This window comes from Oratosquilla oratoria, chromosome 9, assembly GCF_046742065.1.
Source record: "Oratosquilla oratoria isolate Oo_2021 chromosome 9, ASM4674206v1, whole genome shotgun sequence".
NCBI lineage: Eukaryota > Metazoa > Arthropoda > Malacostraca > Stomatopoda > Squillidae > Oratosquilla > Oratosquilla oratoria.
In genome coordinates, this window is record NC_134785.1 from 27,858,539 (window position 1) to 27,880,150 (window position 21,612).

At 39.4% G+C, this 21,612-nt stretch overlaps 1 protein-coding gene across 3 annotated transcripts in view; it reads left to right on the forward strand.

The window, feature by feature from the left end:
* The window catches only part of sha (shavenoid), a 208,662-nt gene that overhangs the window by 179,958 nt on the left and 7,092 nt on the right, over positions 1-21,612 (forward strand). For 2 of the 3 annotated variants that reach the window (XM_076190139.1, XM_076190140.1), the window contains exons 5-11: positions 292-402; positions 7,863-7,983; positions 8,328-8,497; positions 11,526-11,748; positions 12,239-12,404; positions 14,372-14,615; positions 16,656-16,816. In XM_076190139.1, coding sequence (XP_076046254.1) covers positions 292-402; positions 7,863-7,983; positions 8,328-8,497; positions 11,526-11,748; positions 12,239-12,404; positions 14,372-14,615; positions 16,656-16,816 — 1,196 coding nt within the window. The remainder of the gene's footprint in view (positions 1-291; positions 403-7,862; positions 7,984-8,327; positions 8,498-11,525; positions 11,749-12,238; positions 12,405-14,371; positions 14,616-16,655; positions 16,817-21,612) is intronic. The other variant, XM_076190141.1, reaches the window with a different exon arrangement.

A 21,612-nucleotide genomic window follows, 5' to 3' on the forward strand; every position in this document is an offset into this window, starting at 1 on the left:
AGCTTAGGTCCTTGTTTTCAATAGCGTAAATGTATTAAGATTTATCTTGTGTTATTTCAATTAATTTTATTTTATATCTTATTCTATTTAATTTCATATAATTCTATCTTATATCTTATTCTATTTTTTTTATTTATCTTATTGTTAATTTTTTTTATTCTCTTCTGTAATTTGTTTTATTTTATTCTATCTTATTTCATTTTATTATAATTTATCTTATGTTATTTTTAGATATATATGTATATATATATATATATATATATTTGATCTTTTCTTCTTTTTGGTCTTCAGAGTGTCCATTGGCTGACTTCGTGAGCGCCTCAGGGGCGGAGAAGATCCCGTACGTGTACATGCCCCTCAAGGGCCAGCTGGTCCATCCCACGGCGGAAGTAGCTCTCATGGGTATGTAATCCTCGAGAAAGAGTCTCTCTCTCTCTCTCTCTCTCTCTCTCTCTCTCTCTCTCTCTCTCTCTCTCTCTCTCTCTCTCTCTCTCTCTCTCTCTCTCTCTCTCTCTCTCTCTCTCTCTGTGTGTGTGTGTGTGTGTGTGTGTGTGTGTGTGTGTGCGCGTGTGCGTGTGTGTATATGTGTGTGTGTGTGCATGTGTGTATGTGTGCGTGTGTGTATGTGTGTGTGTGTGTGTGTGTATATGTGTGTGTGTATGTGTGTGTGTATGTATGTGTGTATGTATGTGTGTGTGTGTGTATGTGTGTGTGTATGTGTGTGTGTGTGTGTGTGTGTGTGTGTGTGTGTGTGCGCGTGCGTGTGTCCGTAACCAAACGCATGCGTGTGTTTACTTGCATTTTCATACTCATATGGTTCTTTTCTAAGTGTCTGTAAAAAAGAATATATCTGTATTTCGCCCCAAGTAAGGAGAGCTTTAGCGCGCACAAGTCCTCCAGCTCCTACTGGGAAGAATTGAGAATGATGTCACCAAGGACCAGCGCTTCTATCCTTGAGGACAATTTCGTAAAGGGAAGGTGGAGCCATGGATGTGTTATACAAGGAAATATTTAAGGACAGGGAAATTATCAGCATTTTTTTTTTTTTTTTTGTGATGAATTTCTGATAATCATAAAATGCTGCGTGACTCTGGTCCTTTGAGGTGTGTGTCTATTATATATATATATATATATATATATATATATATATATATATATATATATATATATATATATATATATATATATATATATGCCTACACAAAACATGCGCAACCAATGCCCCACTGGGGTTCTGTAGGAAGTAAAGAGAGAGAGAGAGAGAGAGAGAGAGAGAGAGAGAGAGAGAGAGAGAGAGAGAGAGAGAGGGGGGGGTGGAGGGAGAGAGGAAGGAGATAGAGAAAGAGAGAGAGGTAGAGCAGGGGAGGAGGGGAGGGAGGAAGAAGAAGAAGAAGGAGAAGGAGAAGGAGAGAGGGAGAAAAAAGAGGAGAATGAGAAGGGTAGTGAGGAAGGGTCGGCCTCTCGATTGAATTGGATTATGGAGCGAGTGTGGAGGAAGAGCCTGTGGAGAGGGAAAGGCTGCTCCACCCAACCTGGCGGGACCACTTTTGCTTTCCACGTCCTCCAGCTCTCGTTGTGGCTGCTCTCTTCTTCCTCTTTTTTTTCAGAAGTCGTCTTCACATTTGCCGGTTTTCTTTCTCTTTGTTTTTCTATGTCTTGTTATTTCTTCTTTTTCTCTTTTCTTCTTTCCGTTTTTCTTACTCTTCCTTTTTTCTTTTTTCGTTTTTTTCTTTTTATTTTCATTCTTTATTTTCCTCTTTTTCTTCTTCATCTTTATTTTCAGAAGTCGACTTTTTCCAATCTCGTATCTCCACATTTGCTGATTTATCTCTTTTTTTTTCTATTGTTATTTTTTACTTTTGTTTTATTTCTATTTTTCCCTTTTTCTTTTCTTTTTTCTTTTCTTACTCTTTTTGTTATTTTTCCTCTTTGTTTTATTTTATCTTCTTTTTTTCATTTATTCTTCTTCTTTTACCTTTTACTCTCTTACTCCTTCGAAATAGTAATATCTCTTGGAGGAATATACTCGTATTTTTAGTAGTAGTATAGTTGTAGTAGTAGTAGTACTAGTAGTAGTAATAGTAGAAGTAATAGTAGTAGAAGTAGTAGTAGTAGCAGTAGCAGTAGTAATACCAACACTACTCCCACAAAGAGGGGAGACCTTTAGGCACCGCACGTCCAACACCTTAGAATCTTAGATGAAGCACGAGTGGATGTCAGCGCAAGAGGTTTCTGGACACGGGAACAATTGGCTTTGACTTGGGAATATTTGATCCGATGGTCCCCTGTTACAATAACCTAACTATTGAGGGATCTGGAACGAGAATGAGAAAATCGGGGCTACGAAGAGCGTATACAAAATATGGACCAGGTTTCCTTCACTTCTATAACCTTTACGACTTCAGGTGGGATGAGTCTTAGGGCAAAGGCATTCTACGCTCGTCTGGCAGAGGTGATGGCAGAAAAGAAACAACCAAAAAGCAGCATTGTTTCGTGGATGAGATGTAGACTGTCATTCTCACTCTTAAGATCAGCCCTCCAATGCCTGAGAAGTACCAGGTCCCCACCTCCCAAATCAGCACATGTACAAAACCTCGATTTTGAGCAGACTATAGTAGATAGTAGAATAAATGAACTTCTGTATTATGCTTCATTAAAATGATAGGCAAAAGGGTAGTCCACCACAGTTATTGTCGAGAAAGGGCTCAATGAAAAATGGGGAAATGAAAGATTGGTGACCAAACGTTTTAGTCTATTCATGGCATCTTCAGAAGTATAGTCACCTAATCTTTTTATTTTCTGTGTTTTTTGTATATATATATATATATATATATATATATATATATATATATATATATAATATATATATATATTCATATATATATTTATATATATATATTTATATATATATTTATATGTGTATATATATGGATAATCATAAGCATATATGAATATATAGATCCTATCTGTGGAATGAGTGACTATGAACGTAACATTAACATTCCTTGAGTTTAGAAATAATCTGCAATATAAGCAATTCACTCAAAGAATCTCAGTCGATTCTGCGTCTTCGGTTGGTAGCCCTGCTCACCCTTCACCGCTGAGCCAGCTGAAATCTCAAGCCTCCTTCAGATATTTTCATATTTCTTCACTTAGCTCAGTGACTATACGAGTTACAGGAATTTCATATACATCTAGGGATGAAGCAGTCCTTGTTCACCTATTTCAAAGCTTCCCTTCTCGATAGTACAAAGAAAGTAATTATAGCGAGCATAAGATAAGGAATTTTATATTAATGTTTATACAGCATTTTACTTATTATCGCTGTGTCCAGTCATTATGAGGCTGGTTGTAAAGTTTAACATGACTTCTGTGATATAAATAGTCATGAATATGACTGCTTTCACATATCCCATAAAGTGACACATAAAAGAGAAAATAAAAGGTATATATGATTATCTTTTGATACTGGGCAGGTAGCGGGAAGCACAGCGTCTTGCTCCCTTCCTCCCTCCACCCCAATCAATCTCATGAGTCAAAATTGAACATGATTTGAGTACATACCGCTCATGGTTTATCGATCTCGATTAGTTTAAGGCTTTCACCATCTCGTATTCATTATCTTCTTGAGTCTTTGAATACGGTTGTACCAACGTATATGGTCGGAAGAGTGACACTCGGATAGGAAATTGAAATATTTAGATATGAAAAAGTTCGTGAGTTGCATCGTAGCGAAGGGTGAGCAGGGCTGCCAACCAAAAACGCAGGATCGACTGAGATTCTTTGAGTGAATTGCCTATAGACAAGAATATAGAAAACTAGGTAACCTACGCACGACAGGGAAATTGATTATTGAGGAGAATAATCGGCGATAATTGATTAATTAGTGATTCTATCCTGAGGACAATATAGCGTAAAGAAAGCGGTAAATGAGAAATGATAGAGATTATAACAGGAAAATAAGTTAAAAGAGAACAGCATTGTTCTTTGAGCGGAGATAATGTGTGTGTATATATATATATATATATACATATGTATATATGTATATATATATATATATGTATATATATATATATAAAATAACCAGTGACTGATCCGCAAAGGTGTTATCAAATTCCTTAGACTATTGACTGTTACCAGGTACCTCCCAGTGACACTAGATACGGTTCTGACCGGGAAATAACGGGATCCCGGCCCCCCCTGGATCTCGCTCTCGTGCTGTACCGAGCGAGGTCCCTTGGCTGTGAAGAAAACCTGTAAAGTGGGCTATCATAGCGATATGGGTTCAGGTGCTGTAGAGGTATGTGTAGACTCTTTAGGAAGACTACTCAGTCAGCAAGTCAGTCAGTCAGTCACGCAATCAGTTGTTCAGAGTGTAATGTTGATGTACACAATTGTTCCAACCTCTGCCATGTCGCTCCTGCAAACTTCTCCATCTTATCTTTCTGTCTTGTATCCAGATCTGTCTAATTGCTGCTTTTGTTGTTGCTGCTGTTGTCGAGCTGGGGAAGATTATCCCACACCGGGCTTTAATCACAGTTAATTCATTCATTAATAAGATCTTCTTCGTCTTCTTCGTCTTCTTCTTCGTCTTCTTCTTCGTCGTCTTCTTCGCCGTCTTCTTTTTCGTCTTTGTCTTCTTCGTCTTCGTCTTCTTCTTCGTCATCGTCTTCTTTGTCATATTCTTTTTCTTCTTTTTCCTCTTCCTCTCCTCCTCCTCCTCCTCCTTCTCCTCCTCCTCCTTTTTTTCTTCTTCTTCGTCTCCTTTTTTTTTTCTCCTTCTTCGTCTCCCATTTCTTCGTCTTCGTCTTATCCTTCACTTGCATTTGAAGATGCCCCGAGAGGCTGACATTCGGTCTGTTGACGGGGCCAAAGATCTCTTTATCATCGTCGAGTTGATATTTTCCGCCCATTCACATATGGAAAGCTAACAATCGGTGACTGGTCTCTTCCTCCAACACTCACACAACGCGGACAGCAGTTTCGGTTGTTCTTCCCAGGGAGATCTGTTGGAGAGCTCGAGGACCGTTGCCGGCCGCTCTGAGGCTGTGGGTTTGTAGCTACTGAAACACGAGGACAGTACCTCGGTTCCACTCTCGAGATTTGTGTTTCTGTTCCGTAGCTCCTTCCTCTTTCATCTCAACGTTCTTCTACCTCTTTCCCATATTTGGCTTCATCTTCTTTTGCTACCTCCTCTTCTTTCTCCTTCTCCTCCTCTTCCTCCTCTTCCTGCTCCTCCTCTCCCTGCTCCTCCTCTTCCTGCTCCTCCTCTTCCTCCTCCTCCTCCTCCTCCTCCTCCTCCTCCTCCTCCTCCTAATACTGACCTCCTCCTCCTCCTACTACTACTACTAATCCTGACCTCCTCTCCTCCATCCTTTCCTCCTCCGCCTCCTACTCCTCCTCCTCTTCCATCTTCTCCTCCTCCTCCTCCATCTCCTCCTCCTCTTCCATCCTCTCCTCCTCTGCCTCCTCCTCCCCCTCCTTCTCCTCCAGTATCTCCAGCTTCCCCTTTTTCCTCCCTTTCATCCTCCCCCTCACCTTCTCCTTCCTTTTCCTCTTTCTTCCCTCTGGTCTCCTCCCTCATCTCCATCATCTCCCCCATCCCCTGCATCAGCAGTAGTTCCTTGAGCGAGAGTGGTACTTCTTCGCAATATATGACGCCGGTAATGACTCGAGAGCATATAGTCTCGGGTCCGAATCACTGTGATTCAGTAATGATGATTCATTAAACACCGCGATGAAAGAGATGCAGAGGAAAGACGAAGATGCTTGTCTCCCACGCCCAGCCATCCCGCTGCGCGGGTAATGGGTGACTGGATGGAAGAATAGCTAAAATAGATTTAAACTAGATTATATTCAATTTAGTTAGATTGGATAAGGTTATATTAAGTCAGATTAAGCTGTAGGGGGATTTCCTCAAGTAGATCAAATCGTCTGGCCTTAAACAGAATAAATAATAAGAAGTTCTCCCGACGTGTTGATGAAATTAGTTTCTAATTCTCTGTAGGTAGAATCCTCTTGAAAGCCGATTAAAATCGATTAGCGTTAACTTGAATATGATATGTCAACGAATACAGTGGGTTTGATATAATCACTTGGCTGTTACCATAATGAAATCACATTCTGAAGACGCTGAACACCACAAAAAGTCTAAACTCCACAAGCTTACCAAATGCTCCAAGAAACTAGTCGACATTTTTAATTTTCTTATAATGATTGTGTAGTTAAGTCGTGGCCAGTCTTGGGAGAAAAAATTATTTATTATATTTATTATTGTTATTATCTTATTATTCTTATTCTTATTGTTATCTTATTATTTTAGTATTATTTTTATTATTATTTTCACCATTCTTATTTTTAGTATTATCATTTTAATTAGTATTCTATTATTATTTTCATTATTATTTTCATTATTTTTGATTATTTTTTAATTATTTTATTATTATTATCTTTATCACTATTTTATTATTATTTTATTAGTATTTTTATTATTATTGTTAGTGTTATTGTTATTGTTATTAATATTGTTAATATTATTATTATTCATTATTATTATTATTAAAGTAAGATATTAGAGCTATAAAGTCGTCACTTCAAAGAAAAATATATAAAGTAAATATCAACAATTTACTGACTGATGGTTACCTTTTACAGCACAAATATATCCAAATGTTATTTGAATGTACACATCAGATGCATACATACACACATACTACGTACATGCATACATACAAAGGCTGACAAATGAAAAGCACACGAACAGGAGATTTCCTGGTCCATAATTGGGTCGGATGGTAAGAATAGACAGTTAAACGAAGAAATGAATAGACAAGCGAACGCAAAAAATTGGCAGGCATTAAAGGATGCTTAGGTCTTTATCACCCACTTATATTATAATTATTATAATACAAGTGGGTGATAAAGACCTAAGATAATAATTATCTGAATTTTCATCATCATTGGGCAGGTAAAGAATTAAAGAACTTTAAATTAAATGTATAGGCTATAACTCATTCCCGTACAGTTTTCAAAGAAAATGTATGAACGTTTATAGAAAAAAAATTGGGGGTAACTATTGTAGTTAGCTTTGTAGTGGTTAGTTGTTCGTTAGAGTTGCATGTAAATATAAAACAATGCCAAATAATCAGCATTCACATTACATCTGTCTACTTCATATTAACATTATATTTCCAAGGCAATACAATACGTTATTTGTGTGTTTGATATGATTGATTTTGCTCACTGTTACGCTGGAATTGGGGGAATGCGAGAGGAAGCAGATTGTCTCTTCCTTCCTTGTTTCCCTCATTCTTTCCTTCCTTTCTTCCTTTCTTCTTTACTTTCTTCCTTCTTTCCTCTCTAAGATGTTTCAGGAAAATATAGCCCTGGGTAGGGATAGAATATATGCATAGATATAGTTATATATTACGTGATTTGGTACCTACAAATTGGTGTATGGTCGTTTGCTGCGCTCTAGGATGCACATAGGAACTGGAAGGGTGACTGAGATAGGCCTTCATCCATAATGAGCTAAGATAACAGGGAAACGAATGGACGTGGGATAGATGGTGTGTGTGTGTATGTGTGTACTTTATTATCTAATTCCTTCTTAGATTATTCGAATAGTTAAGTATTTTATTGTTATCCTCCTTCAGTCTCTCAGCACCAAAGACATCTTTTATTTTATTTTATTTATTTATTTATTCATTTATTCATTCGTTCATTCATTCATTCATTCATTCATTCATTCATTCATTCATTCATTCATTCATTCATTCATTCATTCATTCATTCATTCATTCATTCATTCATTCGTTCATTCATTCATTCATTCATTCATTTATTTATTTGGTTTTCCTCAGGCCTGGAACACGGCGGATCTCCTCTGGTCTCTCCCGTGTGCGTGGTGACCAAGGGCCGCCTCATGAGCGCCGCCGGGTGGCTGGACATGGCCAACACCACAACATTCGAGCCTCCCTTCAGGTGAGAACTCTACCCGTCTCCACTTCGATTCCAGGGCCCGGACAGTTCTCCCTATAGATAATTAGATAAATAAATCAATAAAGATGAAATAAAAAGATTGCTAAAGAGTTGCCACTATGAATAGAATAGGCTGGCGGGTTTCAGATTGAAAATAAGAGAGCCTCCCTCCCGATACAGAAGAAATAGTCCTTTGTATACCATTTATTCATTTACATATCCATTCATTCATTCATGTGTTTATTTTATTTATTCGTGTGCTCATTCATTTACGTATTAATTTTGTTTTGTTTATTTACTTATATATTTTTTTCCACCCAAACTGACGTTTGAAACTCCTACTACAGGTTGTTCCGGGACGGTGGGAGGACCTACGTGCAGTGGGTGGGCGAAGCCGAGGCGCGTCATGGGACCGAGGGACGCCTCGTCCTCGTCTCGCTCATCTGCCGCGACGCCGCCATGCCGGATACCCCCCTCTTTAGGCCCTGCCTCGCCTTCAGGGTCGCCGGGTCTCCTGGTGAGTGGCGAAGGAACTAGTGCTGATGTGGATCATGTACCAAAAAAATAATACATGTGTATATGTATGCCTTAGATATCCCCACGAACTTTTTCTAAGGGGTGACTGTAGTTGTTAGACTTTTGCTACTACGTTAATGACCAGCGTAACGGGATTTCTTAAGGAGGAATATGCAAGAGAATAGTTGAAATTATGCTAGTTTGGCAAAAATGATGGTTGATATCTTGTTTTTATAACGTTCGCTTTTTTTTCTTTCTTTGTATAGCATAAATACGCTAAATCTGGTCACTGATACTGACCGAAAAAAAAGTGAGCCCTCATGTTTCGTTTATGTAAATCAGTAGCATGAGATGTGGCAGTTGATATCTTGTGTCCTCCTGTACGAGACTCGGCTTTGTGATTTTCTGATATGTAACATATCGATAAGTCTGATGTTCTCGAAGAAATCTCTTCAGACCAAATCTCGCCCAATAGATTTGCTTTATTTAGTCCAAGATCTATATACACCAGGTCTAACCGTTTGAGCCGTTCTGCGCAGCTTCTGACGTCATCTGGATGGTTCCGTTTTCTCTTTGTGAAACACTGAAGAAAACTGTGAAACACCAAGGAAGACTGGAACTATTATATTTCCCCCCCGTTATCTCTCTCTCTCTCTCTAGCTCATTGCTATTATCAGTGTGTGTGTGTGTGTGTGTGTGTGTGTGTGTGTGTGTGTGTGTGTGTGTATTTATATACTTGTATTTTACAGGAAGGGGACATATCGTCGTGTGTGCTTATATGTGTACACGTTCACATGTGTGTGTGTGTGCGTATGTATGTGTGTGTGTATTTATATACTTGTATTTTACGGGAAGGGGAGATATCGTCGTGTGTACTTATATGTGTACACGTTCACATGTGTGTGTGTATGTGTGTGCGTGTGTGTGTATTTATATACTTGTATTTTACGGGAAGGGGAGATATCGTCGTGTGTGCTTATATGTGTATACGTTCACATATGTGTGTGTGTGTGTGTGTGTGTGTGTGTGTGTGTGTGTGTTTATATACTTGTATTTTACGGGAAGGGGAGATATCGTCGTGTGTGCTTATATGTGTACACGTTCACATGTGTGTGTGTGTGTGTGTGTGTGTGTGATTCACCTTGGTCTTTTGGATCACGTGTTGGACTCGTGATCGACAGCTATTTCCCTCCCGGAAGAGAGCTCAGAGCTCGTATGTCCGATCTATAAACTTACACGCACACACATCCCAAACTCCCCGCCCACGAGAGTTGGAGTAACGATTCGAAGCGCAGCAATACTGAAAAAATTTCAAGCTTAAGCAGGATTCGAACCAGGTATCACCGATAATTGCGTCTTCGACGTCTGAGTCTCTACCAACCGCTCCACCGAGTCTCTTACTCAATTGAACGTGTGTGTGTATTTATATACTTGTATTTTACGGGAAGGGGAGATATCGTCGTGTGTGCTTATACAGTATGTGTACACGTGTGTGTGTGTGTGTGTGTGTGTGTGTGTGTGTGTGTGTGTGTGTGTGTGTGTGTGTGTGCTTATACAGTATGTGTACGCTTGTGTGTGTGTGTGTGTGTTTATTTGCAGGGAAACGATGAAAATTTTCATATTTGGGCGGAATACGAACTAGGTAATGCTGTTATTGTTGTCCCAGAAATCTGAGTCCCTACCAACCGTACCACCGAGTCACTTATACTGTATATATGTGCGTGTGTGTGTATTTATATACTTGTATTTTACGGGAAGGGGAGATATTGTTGTGTGTGCTTGTACAGTATGTGTACACGTTCACGTATGTGTGTGTGTGCGTTTATATACTTGTATTTTACGGGAAGGGGAGATATCGTCGTGTGTGCGTATATGTGTACACGTTCACATTTGTGTGTGTGTGTTTGCAGGGAAACGATGAAAATTAACATTTGGCTTACTTCCTCTTAGTTTTGAGACACAATCTTTAATGTCACAATAAGCCATATTGTCAAGATCTATATATACCGGTATATACAGATCTTCATTGTCAGAATATAACTAATTGCGTGGAGCGGTGCGAGCGGAGGCAGCAACATACCCGAGCGACGCACCAGCTACAACTGACAGCGATAGGACGCGCGAACCCCACTTTGAACAGCCAGGTGACTTTCACGGGCCCGCTCCGCCAACACCCTCGAAATTCGGTCGGAAGTGGTTAGACCTGGTATATATAGATCTTGATTTAGTCATTCACTCCGTTACTCCATCCAAGCAAAAATGATAGATGAATAGATAAACAAGTAGATGAATGAATAAGTATATGAACAAGATCGATAAATGGTGAAGTAATTAATGAGATCAATAAAAATGAATATATAAACAGAATAAAGAAGTCATGACCAACATAATGCACAGCACGACAAGAAAATAGGAAACAAATTGATGTCCTACAGAAAATAAAATTTTATTAGAAAAATATATGTTCAACTCTCTCATGTATGAGGTAGCAGGCCACAATTAAGTGTATATAGAATGCTAAATTTTAGGTGTGACATACACCCTGACTATGCAATTTTTGAACCTCTATAGTGTTGCTGGTTTACCCCCACAGAGTATAGTAACCTTACCTCCAGTGCATGGTACATTTAACCCCAGAGTGTGGTAATTTTCTCCCTCCAAGGTGTAGTAAATATACCCCAAAGGTGTAAAACAGCCTCTACGGCATAGTAGATTTACCCCCTAATGCGTGATTGATTTTGCCCCAGAGGTGAATTTATCCCCAATGGGTAGTAAACTTACTCTCAGGGGGTGGTAGATTTACCTCCAGGGTGTGGTAAATTTACCCCAAGTGCGTGATAGATTTACCCTGATGATGTGGTAAGCTTACTCTCCAGTGCGTGCTAAATTTACCCACAGTGTGTAATGAATTTACTCCTAGTGCATGATATATTTACCCCTCCCCCCGTGGGTGATAAACTTAGCCCCAAGGCATGACAACTTAATTTGGTCGAGACTGTCCGTCCTAAAACCTTTCCCACCACCAACAGCGTCTCCTGGATCCGTTATTTTGTCGACTCCCGTGGGCTCCCGCCGCCCGAAGAAGAAGACCGAGGAAGACTTCGGCGAGGAGAAGAAATTGTCCGGTGGACTCTCTTCGGGAGAGATCATCATCATCGGCCTCGTGGTCTCCTGCCTCGCCATCATTTACTTGGTGTCCATGGTCGTGTTCCTCAGGATCCGCAAGAAGCGAAGAAAACTTCTGGAGAGCAGGTAGAGTCTCAGGGTTAGTTGGTTGATATATTGATTAGTTGGTTGATGTATTGATTGATTGATATATTCGTATTGGGTGACCAGAGACCAGGCATCGGCCCCTCGGGACCTCACCTTTGAGTGGAGGTGGGGTGATTGTGGGGTACGAGGTGTGTTACACTTGAGTGGCATTTCGTCGGTTTAACCAGTGCTTCTATCCTTAAGGCAATATCGCGCCAGAGGTGGAGTCCTAGAGGTGATAAAGGAGGACACCAGAAGAGGGGGATAGTACTGTAGATTGTTGGATATTAGTGTCCAGTCATGGAATAGAATGCTGTGTGTTTTGCTTTCCCATGGGTGTCACCAAGATGTCTCCTTCTTTGCTCCTGTGACATGGTCTCTCAGGTCTCCAGCAGGAAAGAACCAAGGGACAACGAACAGGTTAACATAGTGATTGGCAAGTTGATACATACCGTACATGCGTGCTCATATTTTAACCTCATCTCCACAGAGAGAAAGTTGTCGAAGAAGGTCTGAGGTCCAACTCGAAGCGGTCCAAGGCTCCCTGCCCTCCGCGACCCACCCCGAAACCGTCACTGGTGTCCTCCGAGGACGATTCGGACCACGAGGATCTGGAGGATTTGTCTCAGGCGTCGAAGATTCGCAAAGCAAATAGGGTAAGTTCGTTATTTCCGTTAAAGTTTAAATTTAGTATTTAGAAAACAATAGGTAACTGTTAGTATTATGTATAAAAAGGGTTGGGTTTAGGTCACTGAAAATACAATGCAGGCATTCTCTGCATGTCGTAAGAGTTGCTAAAGAGAGAATGGGGGGCATTTGGAAAGACTTCTTTATCTCCCGAAAGATGATATGGTAGAATATACATACATACATACAATTATATACATATGTGTGTGTGTGTGTATATATATATATATATATATATACATATATATATATATATATACAGTATGTATAAATATATAATTGTAGAAATTGAAGTTCCGGCGGGGAACCGGAGACGCGATACAAGTAGTAGGGCCAATCCAATCAGAACATCTTCACAATTCTTTATTAAAAAAATATTTGTATATAGGTAGATCTATTTTTATCACACTACTTAATACAGAATATTATTCTCTTTTTAGACCACGCAAAATATCTGTTGAAATAAAGAATTGTAAAGATGTTCCCGATTGGATTTGTCCTACTACTTTTATATATATATATATATATATATATATATATATGTGTGTGTGTATATATGTATATATACATATATACAGTGTTCCCTCGCCACTTCGCGCTTCACGTTTCGCGGCTTCAGTGCTTCGCGGGTTTTTCCAAAATATTCATAAAAAAAAAATAATAATCAAATTTTCTTAAAACTTACCATGCTAACACATGAATGTTGTGCCTTTCTCGTGTAAGTTTTGATAAATGATTAAAATGATAAATAATATCGCTAGAGGGAATTTTATCGGGGAAAAAACGCTATCGGTGCGACGTCACAAAGTCATGCATTTTATGACCTATGTATATCTTGATCTATTAAGATTTTAGGAAAAAACGAAATTACACGCTGTTTGTATGGTATTTCAGATGTTACATGCAAAAACAGGTTAGTCTAGGTAAAGTATTAAGATCGGAAAACATTTGTGACGTCATCAATGACATCATACGGGCTGACGGATGAAGAGGCGGACATACATCGTTCAAATACTCATGGAATATGGAAAATAATAATTTCATTATTCTGTAAAGATATCAATTCGATATATAAAAAACTTTTTTATTAATATTTTTCTATCAATGCGCCTGATCCCCCTTAATCACTGTATGATAAATGTTAATTACTGTATAAGGTTTTATAATTAATGACTTAAGTAAATACGTGTACTGTTGTAATCTTTGTCTTAAATATGTAAAGTATAAATACTGTTTACATATTTTAAACATTCTGGTACCCACACACACATACACGAAAATTCCTAGGGGGGGTGACGCAAATCCTACTTCGCAGTTTTTCACCTTTCGCGGGGGGTTCTGGTCCCCATTAACCGCGAAAAACGAGGGATCACTGTATATATATATATATATATATATATATATATAGAGAGAGAGAGAGAGAGAGAGAGAGAGATTCTGACAGGTTGATGTAAGTGGGAGTAGGAAACACCAGATTCTTAGTCAGGAATAAACTCAGACTAAACCTCCTGTGTTTCCTACTCCCACTTACATTATATATATATATATATATATATATATATATATATATATATATATATATATATATATATGTATATATATATATATATATATATATATTTATATATATATATATATATGAAATGAATAGATGAGTAAATTATAAATAGTAATAAATTGATATATGTACATACACACATACATAAAATGGGAGAAGGATCAGGGGAAAGAGGGAGTGTGGGTAACACTTCGGTTGACTGACCACCTATTGTAGGATCGTTGGTCCTCCCCCATGCTAAACTGCCTTGTTTTGCAGGTAAGGACCTTTCAAATTTGAAAGAAAAAATAATATAAGATCTCGTGTATCGTTACCAGGTATCGCATCATTATAGGGATGGCCTACCATATAACTGACTTGACTTTTTGTCTTCTGCAGGAGAGCACACTCAACTTCACTACAGCCGTGGTGCACGATGAGAGTGATGTGGACGGTAAGGGTTTGACACACCTCCGAGAACACTATGGTCTCTCTTGTTACTCTTTTCCTGACGGAGGCGTCTACGATGTCACCTACTCCTCCACCTCCTCTTCCTATTACGAAACCCCGGTGGACAGCGTGGAGAGGGAGTGGGACCTGGAGAGAGCGCCCTTGTCTCCTCTGTCCGTGGTGGAGACGTTGAGTACGTTTACCAAAATCACAAAAAACCCAAATGCAAGAAGGTCTTCTTCTCATGTACAGGTGTGAGGAGCTAACAGAATTCTCATCCCTTGATTCAACCACCACACCATAAATCAAAAAGTTAATTTGTAACACCAGTGCCTTCATTAAAGGAACTCAACAGAATAATAATAATAAAAACAAAAAACATCAATAGCCACTGGGTGGGTCATATATATCTTACTTAATTACCTTAGGCCCATTAAGAAGAGCAAGTGCCAGTTCATTGTGTCACACCTTCTCTAGCAGATTAATTTGGGAGAGGTCTTGTCCTCAAGAAGTTATACATTTTTTGAAAACCAGACCAATGGCACCAAGTTTTGTGTTGTCTTCACTTTCTCATTCCTCCTGTTCATTTATTCCTATACACTTGCCTTCTTCTTATTTTTTTTATTATCATTATCATTTAAATCTAATCTACACTCTTAATACTTTATGCATACCACAAATACTCAATTTCCACAGCTGTTACCAGCTCCCCTATAACTAATCTCATTGTCCACAAATCACATCCATACAACAGTTGGTTGTTTCATGGGATGTGTATTGTGCCTAGTCAGTAATATGACATCAGGTGGTGTCAGTTTGACTCCGCCCACCTGTGTGAAGAAAGACCTTTGTGTTGGGTCGTGATGTTTACTTTGCAAAGCCTCTAGGACGCAACCGATAACGGGATGCCTGCTTGAAACTAATTACTAATTGACATGGTAAAGGCAGTTCATTGGGTAATCCTATGCAGAAGTGGCATATCAACCTAACAAACCTGACATGCTCAAAGCCTATTGAATAATTAATTAATTGTAAGGCATGCCAATATGACCATAGTTATAAGAATACTTTATGTATGAACGATACTGGCTTCCCATAAAAAATAAAGAGTATTTGTATGGAGAGATACCATATTACATTAGTAGGCAGGAAATGAGAATGACAAGGAAAGATATAGGAATGGTATGACAAAACCTGTTTTTGTTATGAAATACAGGCTAAGTGGAAAGGACTTATGTACAACAAGAAAATTAACTCTTTAAGCTTTTCAACTCATAGGGCAGGTTCAGATTGAGGTATTTTTTATAGATAGGTACAATACAAATAATAATATGTAAAAGTAATGGATAATAGGACTATGAGACGGACAAATGACCCAGACATATTTTGATGTGGTCACTGTGAAGATGTATGTGTTACTACAACAGGAAGTACCGCTAATATTTTTCTGAAGTCTTTAGTTTACAAAAAAGACACTGGAATGGCTAGAAATATGTTGTATACAGTTTCTAGGGGCTTCAGTGAATAAGGATGCTCACGTTGCTTCTTGCAGCAGAGGTTGAGGTGATAGTGGTTCAAACCCTGCCATTGGCAGGTTGGACTAAGGACATTGTTTAATAAACTCCACATTACAAAGTTTTCTATAAGGGGCACCGTCCTAGTCTCCTGATGGGACTAATTGCGATGTTAATTCAATTCAATCAATCATCATTCAGAGAATAGAAAATTAGATATGATATGTGAACGTAGGCAGTAAGTATCTAAGAATTTTTCAATATATTTCTTTTGTAAAAGAAACAAAGAAATGGCTGTAGAAGGGAACAGAGCAGAGACAAAGTTATTTAGATGTATGGATGAGAATTTCCAGCTCTCTGTACTGTAATTCTTTGCTTCCCAGAGAGATGAAAATTCCCTCTATCAAAGTGACTTGACCACTGGCTGTCTATTTATATAAGAAAGCAATGCACACAAAATATTCAGTATCTTATCATTCCTCGAAACTTGATCGTGAAGCTAGCATGTGTGACTAACCAAGCCTTCGTACTTTTCTTCTGGTGATTTATAACAACACTCCTGATACTTATGCTTCAAAACCCTTTATCTACAGAAGAGATGACTATTAACACACCTTGGACTTGTAGCAAAATCAGCTGTAACTGTAATGATATTTGATATATTATAAAAAATTCTTCAGCATTTTTCCTGTTTAATTAGTTTTATCTTTTCTAAACAGCTCCATCAACCTCCTCGATCTATACATCTCCCATAAAGTCTGGAGATCTTTCTGGGAGCACAAAAGAAGGTCTTCCGGGTGACACAGGTGAAACACAGTGTCCACAGGGGAAGAAGAAGTTGTACTTTAACCCAGCCTACTTCGAACCAGATCTTCTGCAGGTAAAACGAAATCAATCAAAGTATTGAAGTTGATAGGTTCCCCTAAGGTGAGCAAAGTCTTCTGGATTTTGAATTAGCCAGAACAAAGTAATTCAGAATCACTACCAGGAACAGTGTACCTGAGAAGTGTGATAGGGGTTACTAGGGTAGATAGAATAAGAAATGAGGAGGTGAGGAGGAGAACGGGGGTGGAATAGAAGTTGGGAGATAGGGTTGATGAAAGAGTATTGGGATGGTTTGGACACATGTAAAGAATGAGTGAAGAAAGACTAGTAAAAGAGGTATGGAAGGCAGATGTGGAAGGAAGGAATAAGCATAAGGGGTCGACCTAGGATGAGATGGATGGATGGGGGTAAAAGGAGCATTGGGAAAGAGGGGAATGTCTGTTGAGGAAGGATAGGAGAGGACAGAAGATAGGGGTGAATAAAGAATGGTTGTGTATGGATGATGCTGTGATGCATGAGATGGAGTGGGTAGGGAATGGGGGGGTGAGGGAGCATGTGTGAAAAATAAATTGACACAGCCTGAAGGCATTTCTCCCTGTCTTCTCTTTTTCTGCAGGAGGGGATGGAGAAGGGGGGGTCACCAATTTAATGAAGTGGCCTTGCTGTGAATGTGCTGTGTCTTGTGACACTGCTTATGACTCAGGGCAGTGGGCGAGTTGCCGGGATGACCTGTCATCCAGGGGGTGCCAAGATAAGAGGGAGGGAAGAGGGTGGAGGGGAGTGGAGTTTGTTAGTGATGGAATGGGTGGGAGTGGTTTTCATGCCATTGTTTTTTGGCTACCTCCCTTATAAAGGGGAAAAAGCCATTGGTATATGTATGTACTACTAGGAATAGAAAGGGGGCACCAATGATTGGTTCCTGCTAGTGGTGGTCTTGCTAGATCTGTAGTTCTCAAACAAGGATCCATCGACCCCAAGGGGGCTAATGAATTTCGCAAATAGGGTCACAAACCGAAAATTAGCCATTGTTAGTGGATACCCGACATTTTTATTCAATGGTGAAGCTGTCTCCAGGAGGCCAAAAAATAGAATATAGATACAGGGTACATGAGAAAACAGGTTGGAGATTCCTTATACTAGATGAACCTCAAAGAGAGCCATCCTTATGATATTCATCTTCAAAAGCTACCAGTACACTCACCTTTAGCTGGACCTGTACACTAATGCTCTGTTTTCTGATTAGGCTCTCTTTATCGTCTTTGATTTTCTCACCCTCCTCATTTTTTCACACGAGGAGAGTTCCCCACTTAGTTGAAGTCACCCCAATCAATCATTCCATTGCTCCAGTTCTCTCTCCTAGGAGATCCATGGCTCTCAGGTAACAGACAATAGCTACTGGACTGGCCCATAAGTCAATCAAGGAAAAAATACTAAGCTGTCTGGATATGTCTGGAGTGGGACAGTGTAAGATGAGGTATTTGGTGTTTTCTGTGTTATGGTCAAATCAGGGGCAATTTGTTTTTGTGACCAGGTCTATTCTATGGTGGCATTGGCTACATGCTGGATGGTGACATGAATGTAAACATGCTAGGGATTTTTTTCTTCTTCTCTTGGGAAGGATTTTTCTATGAGGCTAATGTCTGTAGGGATTTGATGGAATATGGTGTTAGGAAGTCGATCTTGGAGTGTTTTGGAATGTGAATGAGTTTTTGTATGAATCTGTTCTATGGTGTAGGTGGTAGCTTTTGTTGCATTCATTTGGTTCTGTTTGTGTGATGTAAACAGATGGTTGAATAAAGTTGAGGGTTCTTGCATAGTACAGTGTACCTAGCATTTTCATGTGATGATTTATGGGGAGGATTTTGGTTTCTGTATGCAGGTGTTCCATTGGAGGCGAAGAGGCTGAACAATACAAAATTACTCCATGGTAGGTAGAACAAAATTTGTAGGATGGAGTTGTCAACCCGGTAGTTTATGTTGCTTTTTCTTCTTAGTTATATTATAGTAAATTTTCATATTAATTCATATTTTTATCTTTATTTTCTTCTTAGTTATATTATAGTAAATTTTCATATTAATTCATATTTTTATCTTTTTTATTTTTATCCTATCCTTTACATTTCCAGTTGAAAAAATGCAGATTTCTGAGAATGAATGTTGGATTAAGGTATATTTTACTTTTGAAGTTTAAAGGAACATCTTAATAAAATTTATAGGATAAAAGTTGTGGAACACATGAACATTCAAATGAGAACTTAAAATTAAATCTAAGCCAAATAGAAAGTTTAGAATCGAGAACATAAGAGGCTAGAAAAAGCAGACTCAAACCCGCTGATGGTACATACATACATACATACATATACCAAAAGCTTTTCCCCCTTACATGGTGGGATAGCCAAAAAGAAAAAGGCATAGAAACCACTCCCACCCATTCCATTTCCTATATATTCCACTCCCCTCCACCCTCCTCCCTCCCTCTTATATTTGCACCTCCTGGATGACGGGTTATCCCTGCATCCTGTCCACACTTCTTTTACTAATCTTTCTTCACTCATTTTTTCCATGTGTCCAAACTATCCCAATACTCTTTCATCAACCCTATCTCCCAGCTCCCTTTTCACCCCTGTTCTCTTCCCCACCTCCTCATTTCTCACTCTATCTAGCCTAGTAACCCCTATCATACTTCTCAGACATTTCATCTCAAACACATTCAAACTCTTTATCTCTTCCTCTCTTAAGTTCCATGTTTCTGCCTTGTACAGTGCTGTTGGCACAATCACTCCTTCATATAACCTCCTCTTAGCATCCATTCCCAGATGTCTATTTCTTATTACACTTTTTAATCCACTAAGGCATTTACTCGCTTCTCTCAATCTACATTCTACCTTTTCTCCATTTTCTTTAACCATCTCCAACCCCTGACCCACTACCCTTGCATTCACCTATTGCACCACCCCATCCATGTAAAGATTGAACAGCCAGGGTGACATAACACATCCCTGACGAAGTCCCACCTTTACCTCAAACCATTCACTCTCTCCATTTCTAATCCTAACACAAGCTCCACTACTCTCGTAAAAACTCTTGACTGCTCTTAACAGCTTTCCTCCTATCCCATATATCTGCAGTACCTCCCACAGTGCCTTCCTGTCTACCCTGTCATAAGCCTTTTCCAGATCCATAAAAGCCCAAAAAACATCCTTACATTTTTCTATAGCTTTCTTACATATCTGTCTTACCACAAAAATCTGATCTACACAACCCCTACCTGTCCTAAACCCACACTGTTCCTCAACAATTACTCCCTCTGTTCCTCTCCTAATCCTCTCAATCAAGATCCTCCCATAAGCCTTCCCAACTACACTCAAGAAGCTGATCCCTCTGAAACTACTACACTCACACTTGTCCCCTTTTCCCTTGTAAAGTGGAACTATACAGGCACTCCTCCAGTTCTCTGGCACTCTACCTTCTCTTAAACAAACATCAAATAACCTCATCAGCCAGTCCACCATAACTGTACCTCCTTTCTTCAGACATTCTGCATGGCATCCAGGTGCCTTACCTGCTCTCATTATCTTAACAGCTGCTTTCACTTCATCCTTCCCTATTTCTCCTTCATTTTCCTCACTCATCACTCTCATTTTCTTAGTGCTTCCCACTGCAACTACCTTTCCCTCCCTATCCTCCTTCACATTCAGCAACTCCCTAAAATACTCTGCCCACCTTCCTCTCACTGCCTTCTCTTCCATTATCATCTCTCCATCTGCACCTTTTACCTTTTCTTCTCTACTTGATTCGCCTCCTCTTCCTCTTTTAATTTTCTTCCAAAACATCTTTTTATTACTTTCAAAATTTTCTGTCATACTCTTACCCCATTTCACATCTGCTCTCCTCTTTGCTTCCTTTATCTTATGCTTAATTTCCCTTCTCTTTACTTTGTACCTCTCATACGATTCCCTCGTCCTAATTTGTAGCCAATCTATGAATGCCTGCTTCTTCTCTTCTACACCCTTCTTTGCTTCCTCATCCCACCACTCACTACCCTTCCTTCTATTTCCTCCCACCCTCCTTGTTCCACACACCATCTTTGCACACCTTATGACTACCTCCTTGAACCATCCCCATTCCTCCTCCACTCCCAGTTCTACTCTATCCTTTACTCTCTCCCACTCCTCTCTCAGCTTCTTCTTATACTTACTCTCCTTTTTTTTCATTTAAGCAGTTCACTCTAAGTACCTCCCTACCTTCTGCCCTTTTCCTCTTTCTCCACCTAGTCTCCACTCTCAATTTACCTTCCACCAGAAAATGATCTGATATTCCCCAACTCACTTCCCTTAGAACATGTACATCCTTAACTCTTCCTACCATACTCCTGGTCACCACTATATAGTCCATTAACAATCTATCTACCACCCATCCATCCACCACCCTCTCCCATGTGTACTTATGTTTGACTTTCTTCCTAAACACTGTATTTGCTATCATCAACTCTCTTTCAAGACACATCTCCACCATCAGTTCTCCACTACGATTTTTACCTGGAACTCCATACTTCCCAATCACTGCATCTATTGGTTCATTGCCTACCCTAGCATTGAGGTCTCCCAATACAACTACATTGACATTTCTTCCTAATCCCTCTATGCACTCATTTATATATACCCAAAAAGCTTCCCTTTCCTCTACGCTCTTCTCACTACCAGGCCCATACGTACTTACAAAAACCCACATCTCCTTTCCCAGCTTCACCTTCATCCACATCAACCTTGATGAAACCTCCTTCCACTCCACTACACGCTTACTTATCTCTTCACTTACTAGTATAGCCCCCCCCCCTTCTCTTCCTCGTCC